Raw genomic sequence first — 19,940 nt, forward strand, 5'->3', positions numbered from 1 at the left:
TTTAAATCTTGTGATAACCAGGACAAATAGGCAAATGAAATGTGTGGGTTTTATGTGTAGTAGCTGTGTTTATTTTAAAACTATAGGGGATGAAATTGAAGAAAAAGTGTATTTTTTCATTTTTGATTTTCCCTTTTAAAACACATAGAAAGGAAAGTAATGACTGAAAACAAATATCACTTCCAAAAAGCCTAATTGGCGTTGAAAAAAAACTAGGTATAGATCATTTCATTGTGATAAGTAGTGATTAAGTTATTGGCAAATGAAAGGGAGGAGCACTGAAAGGTGAAAAATTGCTCTAGTCAGTAAGGGTAAAAACCCCTTAGGGGTGAACTGGTTGGAGTGGAGCTAAACTCTTGCACAGGACAGAAGGAAAACAGAGAAATGCACACTGTATGTATTTAGAGTTTAGCCTGTAATTCCTCCTCAACTGTGTCTAATCACCACTGTAATGTGATCTCTCCCCTGTGGCACTTAACCGCCACGGCAGATAAGCTCATTTGAAAGAACAGGATGTTAACAATATGTCTGCTTCCCTGAAAGCAGGAAGTAGAAACTGTGCAGATTTCTTGTAGGATTTGTATCAGCTGTAACAAAGAAATGTGTTTTCTTTTAAAGGTTATTATGCTGTGGCTTATCTTTTGGAGCTGAGAGGAAGTTCTGAGTTCAGGTCTGCTTTAAATGGCCTATCTGGGAGTCATTCTCAGCATACAGGTGAAAAGTAGACGATCATGCAAAAGTCCATTTATTTCATTCATTCAACAAGATATTTACAGCCTTTGTTAATATTTTGATGATTATGGCTTACAGTTTATGAGAACCCTAAAATCAGAATCTCAGCCCATTAGAATATTATGAAAATGTTCCATATTCTCGACTCAAAGTGTCAGACTCTAATCAGCCAATTACTCCAAAACACCTGCAAAGGGTTCCTATTTCATGTTTTAGTTTCACCTTTTAAGTGGAATTACAGAAATATCGAACGAACCTACAGTCCCTATCTCGTTTTCAAGCAGAATCTGTTCTCAAGTCGGAACAATGTGCCATCTCTGTCCCCTGTACCTCCTGTGGGCCCCCATGTGCCATCAGTGTCCCCATGTGTCACCTCTGCCCTCTATATCTGCTTATAGAAGTTTAAAAGCCATTTTTTTCTTGTAGTTTCTGAGAAAATCGATTTAAAAAAAATTCAAAGTCCAATTTGAAAAAAAATAATTTTGGCTTGTTCCCACGGAACCACAGAATCCATGCCGTTAATGTCGGCGGGGTGTTCGCAAGTTGGGGACTACCTGTACTGTAAATGGACTTTTGCAAAATATTCTAATTTTTCAAGTTTAACCTGTAGTTGAGGCATGTCCAGAGAATCACAGTCTTTGTGGCATGTCACATCCCACAGAAAAGGATCCTGAAGTGTTCAGCCGCTGCAGAACAGGTAGGCATATCATTATGCCACAGCTGAGAATCCTTGAGTGGCCACCAGCTGCGGAGCAGGCAAGTATATCACATTGCCAGTCTGTGGTTTCTGGAGCGTTCTGCAGCTGCGGAACAGGCAAGTATATCAGACTGCCACAGCTGAGGTTCTTGGAACTGCCCAGCAGCCAGGGAGCAGGCAAGTATATCAGACTGCCTCGGCTGAGGATCTTGGAACTGCCCAGCAGCCGGGGAGCAGGCAAGTATATCAGACTGCCACAGCTGAGGTTCTTGGAACTGCCCAGCAGCCAGGGAGCAGGCAAGTATATCAGACTGCCTCGGCTGAGGATCTTGGAACTGCCCAGCAGCCGGGGAGCAGGCAAGTATATCAGACTGCCACAGCTGAGGTTCTTGGAACTGCCCAGCAGCCAGGGAGCAGGCAAGTATATCAGACTGCCTCGGCTGAGGATCTTGGAACTGCCCAGCAGCCGGGGAGCAGGCAAGTATATCAGACTGCCTCGGCTGAGGATCTTGGAACTGCCCAGCAGCCGGGGAGCAGGCAAGTATATCAGACTGCCATGGCTGAGGATCTTGGAACTGCCCAGCAGCCGGGGAGCAGGCAAGTATATCAGACTGCCTCGGCTGAGGATCTTGGAACTGCCCAGCAGCCGGGGAGCAGGCAAGTATATCAGACTGCCTCGGCTGAGGATCTTGGAACTGCCCAGCAGCCGGGGAGCAGGCAAGTATATCAGACTGCCACAGCTGAGGATCTTGGAACTGCCCAGCAGCCAGGGAGCAGGCAAGTATATCAGACTGCCACAGCTGAGGATCTTGGAACTGCCCAGCAGCCGGGGAGCAGGCAAGTATATCAGACTGCCACGGCTGAGGATCTTGGAACTGCCCAGCAGCCGGGGAGCAGGCAAGTATATCAGACTGCCACGGCTGAGGATCTTGGAACTGCCCAGCAGCCGGGGAGCAGGCAAGTATATAAGACTGCCTCGGCTGAGGATCTTGGAACTGCCCAGCAGCCGGGGAGCAGGCAAGTATATCAGACTGCCTCGGCTGAGGATCTTGGAACTGCCCAGCAGCCGGGGAGCAGGCAAGTATATCAGACTGCCACGGCTGAGGATCTTGGAACTGCCCAGCAGCCGGGGAGCAGGCAAGTATATCAGACTGCCACAGCTGAGGATCTTGGAACTGCCCAGCAGCCAGGGAGCAGGCAAGTATATCAGACTGCCACAGCTGAGGATCTTGGAACAGGCAAGTACATTAAAAAGCTAAATTTGCCGACAATAGGCTGCGAGTATTTTATCTCTGTAAGCCCAGTTCACGTTTACTTAAATATCGGTAGTTGAGGAACACCAAAGGATGTGTAAAATGATTAAAACCAGTTTAACCTCTTGAGGACCCTGGGCTTAACCACTTAACGAACGCCCATAGGTGTCGGCGGGTCGTTAGTGGTACAGCATTTCCATGCTAGTTCAAGGAGACTGTCTCCGTGAACATTGTGCGAGCCGCCGATCGCGGCTCGCACACATAATGTAAACATCCGGGGAAGAAATCCCCGCTGTTTACATCACACGGCGCTGCTGCGCAGCAGCACCGTGACGTAGATCGGCGATCCCCGGCCTCTGATTGGCCGGGGATCGCCGGCATCTGATAGGCAGAAGCCTATCCTATCCGGCGCAGGACGGCACTCCGTCCTGCGCTGCTCACAGGGTAAGGGAGAGGGAGGGAAAGCCAGGGAGGGCGGAAAGCGCTGCGGAGGGGGGCTTTGAAGAGCCCCCCCCCCGGAAAGTGCGGGCAGCCGGCGGCTAACAGACCCCCCCAGCAGGACATCCCCCTAGGGAAAAAAATGGGGGGGGGGGGGAGAGTCTGATCGCCCTGGCTATTTCCTGATCGGTGCTGCGGGCTGGAGAGTCCACGCAGCACCGATCAGAAGAAAATCACGTGGTCCTTAAGTGGTTAAACCCCCCCTAGTGACCAGGCTATTTTCCCTAATTAGGCGACTGCAGCTTTAAGGGCTCGCTGCAGGGCCATACATGTCAGTACACAAGTGATCCCCCCCTCCCCTGTTCTCCCCACCAACAGAGCTTTCTGTTGGTGGGGTCTGATCGCTCCCTCAATGTTTTTTTCTTTTTTATACAAATATTTTATTATTTTTATAATAAAATTTGACCATTTTTTTAATTCTTATTTTTCTTCCCCTCCCTCCCCTAGCCAGCCTATGAGAGCGATCGGCCATCATAGGCTTCAGCCTATGAGAGCGATCTCTCTCCCGCCTCCCAGAGGGGACAGCAGTGTCACACGGCTGTCCCCAGTACAGCGCAGCCATAGATCGCAGCGCTGTACTAAGTAAATAGACAGTGGTTTCACTATCTAATGCTGGATACACACGTTGCATTCCTGCGTCGATGCGGCGTTCGATTCACGTCGATTCGATTATTTCCAACATGTCCGATTCGCGGTTCGATGGATCGTTAGGTCGATTTGCCATACTTTACATGGCATTCGACCTAAAAATAACCGAAATGCGCTCGGAAATAATCGAATCGACGCGAATCGAACACCGCATCGGACGCGGAAACGCAATGTGTGTATCCAGCTTAACAGTCTCCTAGCATCAATCGCCACTTTGAGACTGATAGTAGGGCGGAGCTCCGTCATTCATGTGGAGATGCGCACGCATTAGCACGCACGATCTCCTGCAAAACCACGCCCCAGGACTAGACGTCAATTGACGTTAGGCTGTCCTGAGGCTGACGCCGCGATCACGCCCGTCGGCGTGACACAGTTGTAGAGCAGTTAAAAACCAAGAAAAAAAAAAGGACTTACCCTAAGATGAGCACTAATATAAGATACAAAAATAATTTATTCAAAAACACTGGACAACGCGTTTTGTGGACATTCACCTGATTCCTCATATCAATAAGCGTGTCTCGAGGGAAGAGTGAATTGGCTCAGAGGAAGCAGGTGGATGCCCGTGACACGCGTTGTCCAGTGTTTTTGAATAAGTTATTTTTGTATCTTATATCAGTCCTCGTCTTGGGATACATTTTTCTTGCCTTTTAAACTGGTTTTAAATCATTTTACACGTACTTTGGGGTGCCGCCAACCCAGTATTACACCTCTGAACCCCCATGTAGGTCGGTTTTTAGTTTGGGCAATTGTTTGTTTTTACATTTTCACATTTACTATCCCTTTTTTAAGTGATCTAACCACATCGAAGCAAGTCAACACTCTCTTGGTAATCAGTGACACCACCATCAAGCAAAAATCCATGGTTGTCGTTCTGCCAGACAGATTTGCAAGTAACCAGTTTTCATTCCTTTCTGCATTACTTTACATACTACACCATAAGGGGCTCCAATTTCTCTCCCTTTTTTTTTTTTTTTTTAAATCTCCCCCTGGAAGAACGACAGGTACTCAAGACCCACAATCACATTGGCTTTAGTGGAAATCATTTTATCCCTACAAATACACATAAAATTGCCTCCATCAAGGACTTCATTAAAAAATATAAAGAAATGAGTAAAAGGTTGCAAAAACAGAAACGGTTTCACAGTTGGCCATACTTCTGTTTGCTATGCAGTATACACCGTAAACTCTTCAGTACTGCCCAACACAATGAATATTTACAATGTATCTATCTTACACATACACTTTTATGGTTTCCCTGATGTCCACATTAAAGATATCCAATTCCGCATCTGAGAGATCTGGAGTCTCTCCGTTTTTGATTTTATTCATGCATCTGTTCCTAAACTTCTTCTCAACCCCAAAGTGAGTAATAATCTTGAATCCATCCTTCTTTGCAGCCCAGGACATGCCTTGGTTGCAATCCTTCCGGGCTTTTTCTATGCCTGTGAAGATCCATTCTGCCCTGGGGACAATAGATGACCAGAAGACTATGGTGCCTGTGTATCGTTGGCTGAAATGAGTGAATATTCTTCTCATAGCAAACTTTAAATTTAAGGCGGTCACCTCTTCCAAATCATTCCCTCCTAAATGGACGACCAGGATGTCCGGTGCACCCATAACAGCGACCTTTCTCTCCATTTCTGATGCCAAGTCATCCCACATCATGCCTACTTTGGCCATCCAATGAACAGTGCAGTTATGCTTGCCAAAGCCCAGGTCATGTCCATAAGGGGACGACCGCGCTCGCTTTTCGGCTCGTGCAATCAAAGAATGCCCGATGATCCAAATTTGTTTAGCTTCTGTATTGGAAAAATCAAACACAGTTATGGAATAGAACAAGTAATACAGTCATCAAAAATAACCAACATTTACCATGCCGGAGGCTTTTAGGGCTTGTTTCCACTGTTGCGACGCAATTTCGCCGGCATTCCGACGCTTGTAAAACGCATGCGGATGCGTTTCCACATGCGTTTTTACCCGCGATTTCGCGTACGATTTCGCATGGCAGGGTGCCATGCGAAATTAACCATGACACTGCCAGGGCAAAATAAAATAGAAAAAGGTGCGAAATCGCACGCGAAATCGCGGGTAAAAACGCATGTAACAAACGCATGCGTTTTTACTATTAAATACATTAGCGGCGATTCGCATGCATTCCACTCGGAGGCGAATTCGTTGGCTCTTTTGTGCGTTTTTTTACCGCTGAAAAAAAACGCACCTCAACAACGCTACAGTGGAAACAGGCCTATCCACTTGCATTACATGTGTGAATCCGCATGCATTGGACGCATGCGGATTCGCAATAGTGGGAACGAGCCCTTACACTTGGAGATGTCCCGCATTATCTGACAACAACACATTGGTTTTACATCCACTCTAGCCAACTATTCGATACATTGTGTTTAGAAAATACTTCTCTTTTGATAATGTAGTAATTACTATATATGTAAGCCTTCCTTAAAGGGACACTTAAGTCAAACAAAAAAAACGAGTTTTCCTCACCTAGGGCTTCCAATAGCCCCCTGCAGCTGTCCGGTGCCCTCGCCGTCTCCCTTCGATCCTCCTGGCCCCGCCGGCAGCCACTTCCTGTTTCGGTGACAGGAGCTGACAGGCTGGGGACGCGAGTGATTCTTCGCGTTCCTGGCCACAATAGCGCCATCTATACTGCTATAGCATATATCATATACCATATAGCAGCATAGAGGGTGCTAATGTGTCTGGGAACGCGAAGAATCACTCGCGTCCCCAGCCTGTCAGCTCCTGTCACCGAAACAGGAAGTGGCTGCCGGCGGGGCCAGGAGGATCGGAGGGAGACAGTGAGGGCACTGGACAGCTGCAGGGGGCTATTGGAAGCCCTACGTGAGTAAAACTCATTTTTTTTGTTTGACTTAAGTGTCCCTTTAAGCTGAATTTATTATTTTATAGGCTGAAGTAGGAGGCATAGACAAAAGCTTTAAAAAAAAAAAAAAAAAAAAAAAGCTTCTAAAAGAATAGAACAAGTATTCATTCACAAATAGAGATTTTATTCTGGCACAAGGGACAACGCATTTTGCAGGTCAAACCTGCTTCATCAGGTCAATTATCAGTGTCAATTAATATGCAAGATTCAGCAGAGTACATTCCTTTTGGAGGCGCACTGCCGAATCTTGCATATTAATTGACACAGACGAAGCAGGCTAAACCTGCAAACACATTATCTGTGTAAAAAAAAAAAAAAAAAAAAAAATCCTTTTCTGTGAAGGTATACTTGTTCCTTGTAAGGGGTACGTAGCCATCCGTGCTTCATTTCTAAACTGTTTTGAAGCTTTTTTTATTATTGTTGGCGCATCTTACTTTACCCACTTGGTGGTGGTTGGGGGGTAGTTTAGTTCATATTTAGTCGGGAAAGCCCTTTTTAAAGTGAACCAGAGACAATTATTTCACCATATATATCAGTGGAAACATTAGAGAAAACACCTACCCTGCTCTCAGTTTCATTCTTCACTGCTCAGCATTATAACTGAGTCATTATAGCAGAGCCAGAAGGGGGCAGGCTTGGGCTTGAAAAGACATTGGAGAAGACAGAATTAGCTATAATGCTTCCTGAGCAAAGCCAGACTGAAAGCTCAGTTGGGGATTTTATCAGGGCTGCTTAGAAGCAGGCTGAGCAGTAAAGGATGCGGGGTAGGTGTTTTTCTCTAATGTCCCCACTGATATATATGGTAAAATACACGAGGGTGCTTAGTCTCTGGTTCACTTTAAAGGAAACATCCAAGGAGGAAAAAAAAAAAAAAAAAAAAAAAGAAGAAGATCCACTTACCTGGGGCTTCCTCCAGCCTGTGGCAGCAGTCTTGTGCCCTCGCCGCAGCTCCGGAGGCTCCCGGTCTTCTCCGTTGCAGAACCCGACCTCGCCAGGTCTCGTTCCGAGTCGGCCTCTTCTGTGCTCCACGGCACGGGTCACGTGGTCCAGCCGCCGTCATCAGGACTGTACTGCACAGGTGCAGTAGTTCTGCGCCTGCGCAGTACCGTCCTGATGAGGTCACCCGGACCACATGACCCGCGCGGTGGAGCGCAGAAGAGGCCGACCCGGAACCCGACCTGGGTTCTGCAGCGGAGAAGACCGGGAGCCTCCGGAGCTGCGGCGGGAGCACAGGACGGCTGCCACGGGTTGGAGGAAGCCCCAGGTAAGTGGATCTTTTTTTTCCTCCTTGGACACTCACTTTAACCACTTGAGGACCACAGTCTTTTCGCCCCTTAAGGACCAGAGCCTTTTTTTCCATTCAGACCACTGCAGCTTTCACGGTTTATTGCTCGGTCATACAACCTACCACCTAAATGAATTTTACCTCCTTTTCTTGTCACTAATACAGCTTTTTTTGGTGCGATTTGATTGCTGCTGCGAGTTTTAGTCTTTATTATATTCATCAAAAAAGACATGAATTTTGTCAAAAAAATGATTTTTTTTTACTTTATGTGCTGACATTTTTCAAATAAAGTAAAATTTCTGTATACATTTTTGTCCAAATTTATTGTGCTACATGTCTTTGATAAAAAAAAAACAACAAAAAAACATTCAGTGTATATTTATTGGTTTGGGTAAAAGTTATAGCGTTTACAAACTATGGTGCCAAAAGTGAATTTTCCCATTTTGAAGCATCTCTGACTTTTCTGAGCACCTGTCATGTTTCATGAGGTGCTAAAATTCCAGGATAGTATAAATACCACCCAAATGACGCCATTTTGGAAATAAGACATCCCAAGTATTCACTGAGAGGCATGGTGAGTTCATAGATTTTATTTTTGTCACAAGTTAGCGGAAAATGACACTTTGCCTAATTGTAAGCACCCCTGTAAAGCCTAAAGGTGCTCATTGGACTTTGGGCCCCTTAGCGCAGTTAGGCTGCAAAAAAGTGCCACACGTGGTATTGCCGTACTCAGGAGAAGTAGTATAATGTGTTTTGGGGTGTATTTTTACACATACCCAAGCTAGGTGGGAGAAATATCTCTGTAAATGACAATTTTTTTTTTTTTATTTTTTTTTTTTTTACACACAATTGTCCATTTACAGAGATATTTCTCCCACTCAGCATGGGTATGTGTAAAAATACACCGCAAAACACATACTACTCCCGAGTACGGCGATACCACATGTGTGGCACTTTTTTGCACCCTAACTGCGCTAAAGGGCCCAAAGTCCAATGAGTACCTTTAGGATTTCACAGGTCAATTTGCGACATTTGGTTTCAAGACTACTCCTCACAGTTTAAGGCCCCTAAAATGCCAGGGCAGTATAGAAACCCCACAAATGACCCCATTTTAGAAAGAAGACACCCCAAGGTATTCTGTTAGGAGTATGGCGAGTTCATAGAAGATTTTATTTTTTGTCACAAGTTTGTGAAAAAAAAACAAAAATCAATTTCAGCTAACTTGTGACAAAAAATAAAGTCTTCTATGAACTCACCATACACCTAACGGAATACCTTTGGGTGTCCTCTTTCTAAAATGGGGTCATTTGTGGTGTTCCTATACTGCTCTGGCATTTTAGGGGCCCTAAACCGTGAGGAGTAGTCTTGAAACCAAATGTCGCACTTAGGGTGCAAAAAAGTGCCACACATGTGGTACCGCCGTACTCCGGAGAAGTATTATAATGTGTTTTGGGGTGTATTTTTACATATACACCCTGGGTGGGAGAGATATCTCTGTAAATGACAATTTTTTGTCTTGTTTTTTTACACACAATTGTCCATTTACAGAGAGCTTTCTCCCACCCAGCATGGGTATGTGTAAAAATATACCCCAAAACACATACTACTTCTTCTGATTACGGCGATACCACGTGTGACACTTTTTTGCAGCCTGCGCTAAGGGGCCTAACGTCCTATTCACAGGTCATATTAAAGGCATTTGGTTTCTAGACTACTCCTCACGGTTTAGGGCCCCTAAAATGCCAGGGCAGTATAGGAACCCCACAAGTGACCCCATTTTAGAAAGAAGACACCCCAAGGTAATCTGTTAGGAGTATGGGGAGTTCATAGAAGATTTTATTTTTTTGTCACAAGTTAGAGGAAATTGACACTTTGTGGGGAAAAAAAAGAAAAAATAATTAAAAAAAAATCAATTTCCGCTAACTTGTGACAGAAATAAAAATCTTCTATGAACTCATCATACATCTAACAGAATACCTTGGGGTGTCTTCTTTCTAAAATGGGGTCACTTGTGGGGTTCCTATACTGCCCTGGCATTTTAGGGGCCCTAAACCGTAAGGAGTAGTCTTGAACCCAAATGTCTCAAAATGACCTGTGAAATCCTAAACGTACTTGTTATAATTTAAGTAGGCCTCAGTTATTTGGACTGAGTTAGTCAAAAAGGCTTGAGGAGCAAACCTGCCCTTTAAGGGGATTTTCTCTTAGAGAGAAAATCTGCAGTTCTGTCAGCAGAACTAGAACATACCAAGAAGCTGTTCTATGGACAAGGCCACAGGTCTCCCTGACCTGGGCATGTACCGCCACTAGAACAATAAACATCAGCCATGTTTTGTAAATATCCACATTCCTGTATGTATGTCAAATGCCTCATTGAATATTAATCGAGTAGGTGTGTATGATGACACCACGAGTGGGTCCACCAATAGTCTGATCTAGGGGATGGCGAAAATGATGTCATATTTAACTCTTTCCTAGTCGGTATTAAAGCCTGAGTGAGCGATGGGAGCTCACTCTGCTTCTTACTTTCGCACTAGCTCGCAAGGCTGACTGGGACCTCTAAGTATGTTCATTCCTTTCTGTAATCTGATATAATGTATGCTGTACATAGGTAGTCTAGTGTAACTGAGGTTAGAAAGAAGGTACCTGATTGACTTCAGCAGGAAGTCTAATCAAGAAGCTTGTAACGCAACATGAAGATTGGCGTGGCTAGGATATGATGAACTGTATCTATCTGTATTTCTGTTTCCTGAATAAACTCCGTAAACATGGAAGAAGCCTGAGAAAAGTCTATCTCCTGCTTGCTGTGTTGAGAGTCAAGTTATCTCACAGTCTGTGAGACGCAACTATAAGAAGTTGATGGTGTCGAAGCAAGGTGATTTAGAACAGAATCTCATTGGACTTTGGGCCCCTTTGCGCAGTTAGGCTGCAAAAAAGTGCCACACGTGGTACTGCCGTGCTCAGAAGAAGTAGTATAATGTGTTTTGTGGTGTATTTTTACATATACCCATGCTGGGTGGGAGAAATATCTCTGTTAATGACAAGTTTTTTTTTTGTTTTTGTTTTTTTTTTACACACAATTGTCCATTTACAGAGAGATTTTTTCCCACCCAGCTTGGGTATGTGTAAAAATAGACCCCAAAACACATTATACTACTTCTCCTTAATACGGCGATACCACATGCGACACTTTTTTGCAGCCTAGCGACACTTTTTTGCAGCTAAGGGGCCCAACGTCCTATTTTGAGGCATTTGTTTTCTAGACTACTCACGGTTTAGGGCCCCTAAAATGCCAGGGCAGTATAGGAACCCCACAAGTGACCCCATTTTAGAAAGAAGATACCCCAAGGTATTCTGTTAGGAGTATGGGGAGTTCATAGAAGATTTTATTTTTTTGTCACAAGTTAGTGGAAAATGACACTTTGTGAAAAAAAAAAAATCAATTTCTGCTAACTTTTGACAAAAAATAAAATCTTCTATGAACTCGTCATACACCTAACAGAATACCTTGGGTGTCTTTTTTCTAAAATGGGGTCACTTGTGGGGTTCCTATACCGCCCTGGCATTTTAGGGGCCCAAAACCGTGAGTAGTCTGGAAACCAAATGTCTCAAAATGACTGTTCAGGGGTATAAGCATCTGCAAATTTTGATGACAGGTGGTCTATGAGGGGGCGAATTTTGTGGAACTGGTGATAAGCAGGGTGGCCTCTTAGATGACAGGTTGTATTGGGCCTGATCTGATGGATAGGAGTGCTAGGGGGGGGGGGGGGGGGTGATAGGAGGTGATTGATGGGTGTCTCAGGGGTTGGTTAGAGGGGAAAATAGATGCAATCGATGCACTGGGGAGGTGATCGGAAGGGGGTCTGAGGAGGATCTGAGGGTTTGGCCGAGTGATCAGGAGCCCACACGGGGCAAATTAGGGCCTGATCTGATGGGTAGGTGTGCTATGGGGTGACAAGTGGTGACAGGAGGTGTTTGATGGGTGTCTCAAGGTGTGATTAGAGGGGGGAATAGATGCAAGCAATGCACTGGCGAGGTGATCAGAGCTGGGGTCTGAGGGCGTTCTGAGGTTGTGGGCGGGTGATTGGGTGCCCAAGGGGCAGATAGGGGTCTGATCTGATTGGTAGCAGTGACAGGTGGTGACGGGGTGATTGATCGGTGATTGATGGGTAATCAGAGGGTGTTTAGATGGCAGAACAGATGTAAACAATGCACTTTGGAGGTGATCTGAGGGTAGGTCTGCGGGCGATCTGATGGTGTGGGAGGGTGATCAGATGCCCGTAAGAGGCAGGTTAGGGTCTGATCTGATAAGTGGCAGTGACAGGTGGTGATTGATGGGTGATTGACAGGTGATTACAGGGGAGGATAGATGTATATAGTACACGGGGAGGGGGGGGGGGGGCGCTAGAGGGGGGGGGGTCTGGGGAGGATCTGAGAGCGTGGGGGGGGGGGGGGGGGTGATCAGGAGCTCCCAGGGTGCAGTTTAGGGACTAGTTAAAAAAATTGCGCTGACAGATAGTGACAGGGAGTGATTGATGGGTGATTAGGGGGGTGATTGGGTGCAAACAGGGGTCTGAGGGGTGCTGTGGGCGTTCAGAGGGAAGGGGGGGGGGGGAAGATCAGTGTGCTTGGGTGCTTACCTGCGTGGCTGCAGCCTGCCCTGGTGGTCCCTTGATCACTGGGACCACCAGGGCGGGAGGCAGCCTGTAAAATACGCTTTGTATACATTACAAAGCGTATTATACACTTTGTATGCGGCGATCAGTTAGCTAGTAACCCGCCGGCGCTTCCGAACGGCCAGCGGGTTACAGTGCAAGGGGGGCAGAGCCTGAAGCCGGCGGCAGATCGCGTCACGAATGACGCGATCGCCACACAGCCACGCCTGCTGCCGCCGCCGATGGGCATATTGCGGTTGTTTGGGCCCAGCCCTTGCCGCCGCCCAAGGCGTTCGGCAACTGGTTAAGGGAAAAGGCAAAAAACCTCACAGTCCTTTACTGGGTGATCCACCACACCCTAATGACACTGGTTTCTTATGAAAAGGACCTTTAAGAAATTGGTAAGTCTTGTAGTACAAAACCTTGCCAACTTTACTGACCCAAACCCAAAAAGTAAACAAAAATCTTATCCCTGAAAAATGAACTGCAGTAAAAGACTGTCATGAGACAATTCCTGTAATCTGGCTTGATATAATAATTTTAGGCAAATATATATTCAGGCAACGACACTTTTTTTCGGGCTGTTTGTATGCCCTTCATCAGGCCGAAATGTGAATAATTCTATAGGACTGTTACTTTTTGGATTTGTGTCAAAGTTGTCAAGCTTTTATATTGCAAGACTGAGTTACCTATTTCTTAAAGGTCCTTTTCATAAGAAACAAGTGTCATGGGGGTAGTTTACCCGCCCCCTTTTCTTTATCTGGAGCGTGATAACAGCCATGACCCAAGCGTGAGACGGGCTTGTCATCCACCCCCGCATAGCGTTTTTCAATATAAAAAGGTTGTTGCTGCTGCCTTCTTTTCTTTTAGGCCTCTTTCACAGTGGGACGTTGCAGTTTGATGCAATGTTAAAGTCGCAATGCAAAACTTACAACGCAACACGCCCAAAAAGTCGCAACGCAGAGCTACCAGCGCATACAGCATATACAGTAGAAGATACAGGCAATGAAAAGTATGCTTCCAGGTCATTACTGAGTAAGTGCAAACAGTCTAACGCAGCTGATAACGTGTATAACGCACGGCATGCAGTACTTACACTTAATTTGCAGCCTTAGTCACCAATGCAACGTGGGCACTGTGAACAGGACATTGATTTGTCATTGCAGTGCGTTATATGTTGTTTTAACGTGCGTCTTTAACGTCCCACTGTAAAAGATGCATTCTTTGTCTTCAGTGCACATGAAAGTGGTTGATTTAGGCATTTTGCTCCCCAGCACATCTCACGTGTTGAGTAGCGATGAGTGCACTCGAATGTGGGAGGTTGGGTCCAACAGAGATCTTCAAAAATTACAGTAGGTGTTGGTAGTGGAGGAGGGCGGTGGAATGGTGTTTAAGAGACTCTGAAGTCTCAATTTTTACACGTTTTTATAATTGAATCCCCTTCAGCATTATAGCCCAAGTTAAACCGCCGCAAAATGAGGGTTTAATCATAGAGAAAAAGCCCTGCAAATCTCCCGGGCTTTACATCCTGGAAGAGGCAGAGCTTTGAGCTGTAGCTCTGCCTCTCCGCAATCAATCTCTGCTGATCGCCGCCTCCTCCCGCCCCTCTCAGTCTTCCTTTCACTGAGAGGGGCAGAGAGGAGGCAGAGATTGATTGCGGAGAGGCAAAGCTACAGCTTAAAGCCAGGGCAGCACGATCTGCAAAGTCGGGGAACTTTGCAGATCACTTTCTCTATGAATAAACCCTCGTTTTGCTGCGGTTTAACTTAAGCTATAATGCTGAAGAGGATTAAATTATAAAAACGTGTAAAAAATGAGACTTCAGAGTCTCTTTAAGGGAGGGAAGAGGCTGCAGTGTAACGGTAGCAAGAAAGATCTTGTGCAGCTTTAGGCCCGGGTCACATTAGCGGTAAGCGGAACGGAAGCAGAACATATACTGTACAAACGGTCCGGTAAGCAAACGGATCCAATGTTAACCAATGGATCCGTTCACATCCATCCGCTTCTACGGATCCGTTGTCCGTTCCGCTCAGTGGATAGAAAAATGCCGCAGGACCTATTTTTCCAGACCGTTGTACCCAGCGGAACGGAAACTGAAGGTTTTGCAGCTGCATAGGGACAGTTTACAGTAACCTGGCTGTAAAAACTGACAGATTTTACTTGATCCTGATGGCCGGATCCGTACGTCTGGCTCCGCAAAAACATGCTAATGTGAACCGGGCCTGACTGTCGAGTTATCATTTACAATGGGGTTGGAAAATGCAGAAAGGTTGGGTGCTGAGCCAACTTCAGGTTAGGGTAGCTGTGACAAAAGGTGATTGGATTAGGACTGCAGACCCTAAAGGCTCGTACACACGTCTGACGAAAGCCAACTACGGGTCCGTCGGCACCTCCCGCTGGGTGGGTTTTCAGCCGACAGTACAGCGTGTGTACAGTCTGTCGGCGGACTGATAAGGCTGTTTCTGAACGATTCCCTTTACGATTTAGCTTAGAAGGGGCAGACATAAATTTCTCTAGGGAAGAAAAACCTGTTTAACCACTTCAGGCTTCAGTCGTGTTTCATTCATTCGCCTATAACTTTATCACTACTTATCACAATGCATTGATCTATATCTTGTTTTTCCGCCACCAATTAGGCCTTCTTTGGGTGGTACATTTTGCTAAGAGCTGCTTTACTGTAAATGCATTTTAAAAGGAAGAATAAGAAAAAAAAACTGAAAAAAAATCATTATTTCTCAGTTTTCGTCCATTATAGTTTTAAAATAATACTTGCCTCCATAATTAAAACCCACGTATTGTATTTGCCTAACAGTCCCAGGTATTACACCATTTAAATTATGTCCCTATCACAATGTAGGGCGACAATATTTTATTTGGAAATAAAAGTGCATTTTTTTCCGTTTTGCATCCATCATTATTTACTAACGTATAATAAAAAATATAGAAATATTTCACCCATAGGTAAATATTTACTTTTTTTTTGGGGGGGGGGGGGGGATGGAGCAGTGGACATAGTAATTTTTTTATGTAAATATGTGTTTCTTTTCTTTTTTTTTAACATGTAGATGTAGTTTTACTATTTAGCCACGAGATGGCAACCATGAGTTTATATTACGTCACTCTAAGCGTAGCATGTACGCTTAGAGGGACGTAGGGGGGACGCAAGAGGCAGAAAGAGCGAGGCTTCCGAGAGAAGCAGTCGCTATTTTTGCCAGGGAAAGGGATCAATGATCGGGCACCGTGTCCCGATTCATTGATCCCTGGGCTAATGAACCGCAGCCCAAGAGCACGCGTATACGCGAGCGATCGTCCGCGGGAGCGCACATGGCCTTCTGGACGTAGCCGTTGGTTAAAGGGAACCTTAACAGAGTGATATGGATGTTTCCTGTTAAACAATACCAGTTGCCTGGCAGTCCAGCTGTTCTCTGAGACTGCAATAGTGGCTGAATCACACCCTGAAACAAGCATGCAGCTAATCCAGTCTGACTTCAGTCAGAGCACCTGATCTGCATGCTTGTTCAGGGGCTGTGGCTAAAAGTATTAGAGACACAGGATCAGCAGGCGATTCAGGCAACTGGTATTATTTTAAAAGGAAAAATCCATATCCTTCTCAGTTTAGGTTCCCTTTAAAGGAGTTATCAGGCAAAATAAAAAAGAGTTTTACTCACCTGGGTTTTTTTCCAGCCTCTAAGCAGCCGACTGTCCCACGCCGACAGCTCCGCTCTGTGGCGCCGTCCCGATCTCTGTGCGGAAGCTGACCCCGAGGTCGTCCGCACTGCGCCTGCACGAACCGCCGCTGTCAATCAAGCACATGTAGTACGCGACTTACTGCTCCGGCTCAGTTCTGCGCCTGGTAGCCGCCATCCCTGCCAATGGAGCATTGACCCGCACTGGCTTTCTTTCACTTTTGTGACCTCTGGGGTCACGGTGCTGGAAAGAGAGATCGGGGGAGCGGGCAGGGGGCATGGCCAGGGAGAGAGAGAGAGAGCTGCCCAATGCCAGCTGGGGAAAGCCTGCAGGAATTGTTATAATTTAAGTAGGCCTCAGTTATTTGGACTGAGTTAGTCAAAAAGGCTTGATGAGCAGACCTGCCCTTTAAGGGGATTTTCTCTGAAGAGAGAAAATCTGCAGTTCTGTCAGCAGAACATACCAAGAAGCTGTTCTGATCAAGGCCGCAGGTCTCCCTGACCTGGGCCTGGAACAATAAACATCAGTCATGTTTTGTAAATATTCACATTCCTGCATGTATGTCAAATGTCTCATCGATTATTAATCGAGTAGGCGGGTATGATGACACCATGAGTGGGTCCACCAATAGACTGATATAGGGGGTGGCGAAGATGATGTCATATTTAACTCTTTCCTAGCCGGTATTAAAGCTGGAGCAAGCAATGGAGAACTCACTTCTGCTTCTTCCTTCTGCACTAGCTCGCAAGGCCGACTGGGACCTAAGCATGTTCGTCCTTTCTGTAATCTGATATAATGTATGTTGTACATATGTAGTTTAGTGTAACGTAGTTAGGAAGAAGGTACCTGATTGACTTCAAGAGGGAGTCTAATCATGAGCTTATAACGCAACATGAAGATTGGCATGGCTAGGATATGATGAATGTATCTATCTGTATTCCTGTGACTTAAATAAATGACGGAAACATTGAAAGAAGCCTGAGCAAGTCTATATCCTGTTTGCTGTGTGGAGAGTCAAGTGATCTCACAGTCTGTGAGACGATGGTGTCGAAGCAAGGTGATAAGAACAGTTTATAACAGTGGTGCCTGAAATCCTTCCCTGCCTAACTATACAGGCAGACGGGGCCGGGGCCGACGGAAAATGGTTTCAAGATATTCCACAGCAAAACAAGCGGAATAGACGGACACGGACTGTAAAGCTTATCAAGCTGAGACTGATAAGCTGGTGTGCGTAGTGTGTGGGAGCCGAGCACACACGGGCACGGGCTGCAATTCGTGAGAACCAGCGGCGACACTCGTGGATGTTAAACTTTGACTGACAGTGCACATCAGTCCTTGCCTAAACCGGGTCACAGGTGTCTGGAAGCTCCGAGGCCGGCTGGCAGCTGCCGCTGGAGATGATCCGCTGAGCCAGTGTGGGTACACAGAGCTGACGCTCAGTAGTTCCAGAGATCCACTCAGTGTCGTGGAAAGTTGCCAAAAGCTGGTCGAATTCGCAGGCTTACAAAGTCTTCTGCTCAGCAGTGTTCTCCCCAGAATTTTTTTCCAGCCGGGTGGCCTGAAATAGCAGCCGGGTGGCATGAAAAAGTAGCCGGGTGGGGCGAGTTGAAAATGCAGGGCAACTGTGCTTACAGCATAGGAGGAGGTGAGGAGGTGAGCCGATGACAGCCGGGTGGTCACCAAGTCTAGCCGGGTGGAGCACCCGGCTAAAAGAGCCTGGGGAGAACACTGCTCAGGCAAGTATGTTTTACGTTGTTGTGTTGCATTATCTTTATTGTATGAGAGGAGGGTAATGTGTTAATGTGTATATTCTGTGTTAATTGCAGCATGGAGGCTGCAGGCTTCCCATCTCTCCTGTGCGTGGAGAGAGGGGTGAGGAGAGGGGAAGCTCCGATGTAAATACAGCATGTGTTTTCAGAGTTTATGTGCTTTGTTTTTTTTTTCTCTTCTTCGGATTCAAATTTTCTGTGTGGCAGAGGTTTTGTTTTTCTCTCCCTGTCCAGAGACTGGGCAGGATGATAGATAAGGGGGGGGGGGGGGTCCCCCGCGGCAGAGGTAGCAGAGTAGACAGGAGAGAACAGTTGTGAAACTTAGAAGTACGTTTTTCTCGGGGAGCTGGGTGGACAGCCCTTGTCTCTGGGTAGCTGTGGAATTTCGCAGAGGGACAGCTGAGATAATGGGTGAGGTTTTTGTGTGTCTTTCCTCCGCGCGTTAACATTGCTAACATGCTTGTAAATATCTGCATCTGTTATGTTGTTCAGCCAGCTCGTCTGTTGTTCGTCTCAGTAATAGCGCTGTAATAGTTCCGAGTTATGGCTGAGATGAGCTGCAGATGAGTTGGGGAGAGAGGGGAGAGAGGAGGAAAGCGAGTGTCTTTCTGTTTGTGAGATGTTCTGCACGTTTCTCGCATTTCCAGTCGGGCGGTTCTTAGTTATGTCTGTGATAGAGTGAGAAAGATTCCTACGTCTCTGGGGATCCGTATGTTTGATTGCAGTTCGGATTACAGCTGAGACGTGAAGGAATGCTGAGGCTTATTTTTGTGCACTGTGGATGGAGGCTGTGTGTGACTAGGCATAAAAAAAAACATGTATGTTATATTTGATTTTGTTCTCTCCTAGGTCTATAGGAACGAGAGGCTGCTATGGGAGCAGCCATCTCAGCTGGCAATCCAGGACTCAAAATGGCGGCGGTGGAGAGAGCCCGCCCCCGTGAGTCATGGCCCCCACACGTCATGGCAGGGGGGAGGAGGGGCTGGGGGATCCACGTCACGTCAGGCTGTGCTCGCGGCTCCGGGCAGAGCAGCTGGAAGGGAGGGGGGGAGAGATACAGAGACATGCTACTGTGTGTCTCGGGTTGCAACGTATTTCCCCAGAGTTTTTCCCAGAGTCCATGGACAGGAATGCCAGAATAGGAAGTGTTTCCCAGCTCGGTGCAGGGACACACGGAGCAGTACAGATCAGAAATGGGTCTGTACTGTGTTGCTTATGGGATTATTCCTGTAAGTGAGGCACCTTAATGTGTGGTGCAGCATGAGTTCCCAATAGAAGGAAAGGGGGACAGCGCATCAAAGGGGGTGCCGGAGTTGGAAAAAAGGGAGTTGACCAATTCGGGTTTCCGTCGCCGCTTCTGCAGAGCGGTAACGTTTTTTCCGGTTTTGTCGTGAATAGGGCCAGAGCTGGACTGAGAGGTCTATGCTGGGCTGCAGCTGTTTTGTGTGCGTTTTTTTTCGTCCACTGATTGGTCAAATATGTTTTTTCCAGCTCCTATCAATTGTAGCACAAAGAACAAGGACTGACAACAGTTCATGGGGCAATTATACAGATGATAGAATTGCCGTTTACAGAGTGACAGTGTATCAGTACGCTGTTTGCCATGTGACTACCTTCCATGTGGGCATTCAGGGATCTGCATACAGGCATGTGACGCTGGTATGCTTAGCCCTGCACCCTGTGTAGTTTAAGTGCAAAGTGCTCCTTCCTACAGGGAGGCAGCCAGTTTTTTTTGGTAGTTTAGGTGGTGGCACGGCAAACATTGGTCAGAGGGTACAACACACAGAACTTCTAGCAGAGCTGGTATCGCGATGAAGTTC

The 19,940-nt window shown here is 46.3% G+C and overlaps 1 protein-coding gene across 1 annotated transcript in view; it reads right to left on the reverse strand.

Moving 5' to 3' along the window:
• Nucleotides 1–4,841: 4,841 nt before the first annotated feature.
• Nucleotides 4,842–19,940, reverse strand: part of LOC137524269 (nuclear factor 7, brain-like) — a 52,014-nt gene continuing 36,915 nt past the window's right edge. The window contains exon 11 of the mRNA XM_068243942.1: nucleotides 4,842–5,627. Within this exon, the coding sequence (XP_068100043.1) occupies nucleotides 5,059–5,627 (569 nt within the window). The 3' untranslated portion in view covers nucleotides 4,842–5,058. The remainder of the gene's footprint in view (nucleotides 5,628–19,940) is intronic.

Source organism: Hyperolius riggenbachi, chromosome 7, assembly GCF_040937935.1.
Source record: "Hyperolius riggenbachi isolate aHypRig1 chromosome 7, aHypRig1.pri, whole genome shotgun sequence".
In the NCBI taxonomy this organism is placed as follows: domain Eukaryota; kingdom Metazoa; phylum Chordata; class Amphibia; order Anura; family Hyperoliidae; genus Hyperolius; species Hyperolius riggenbachi.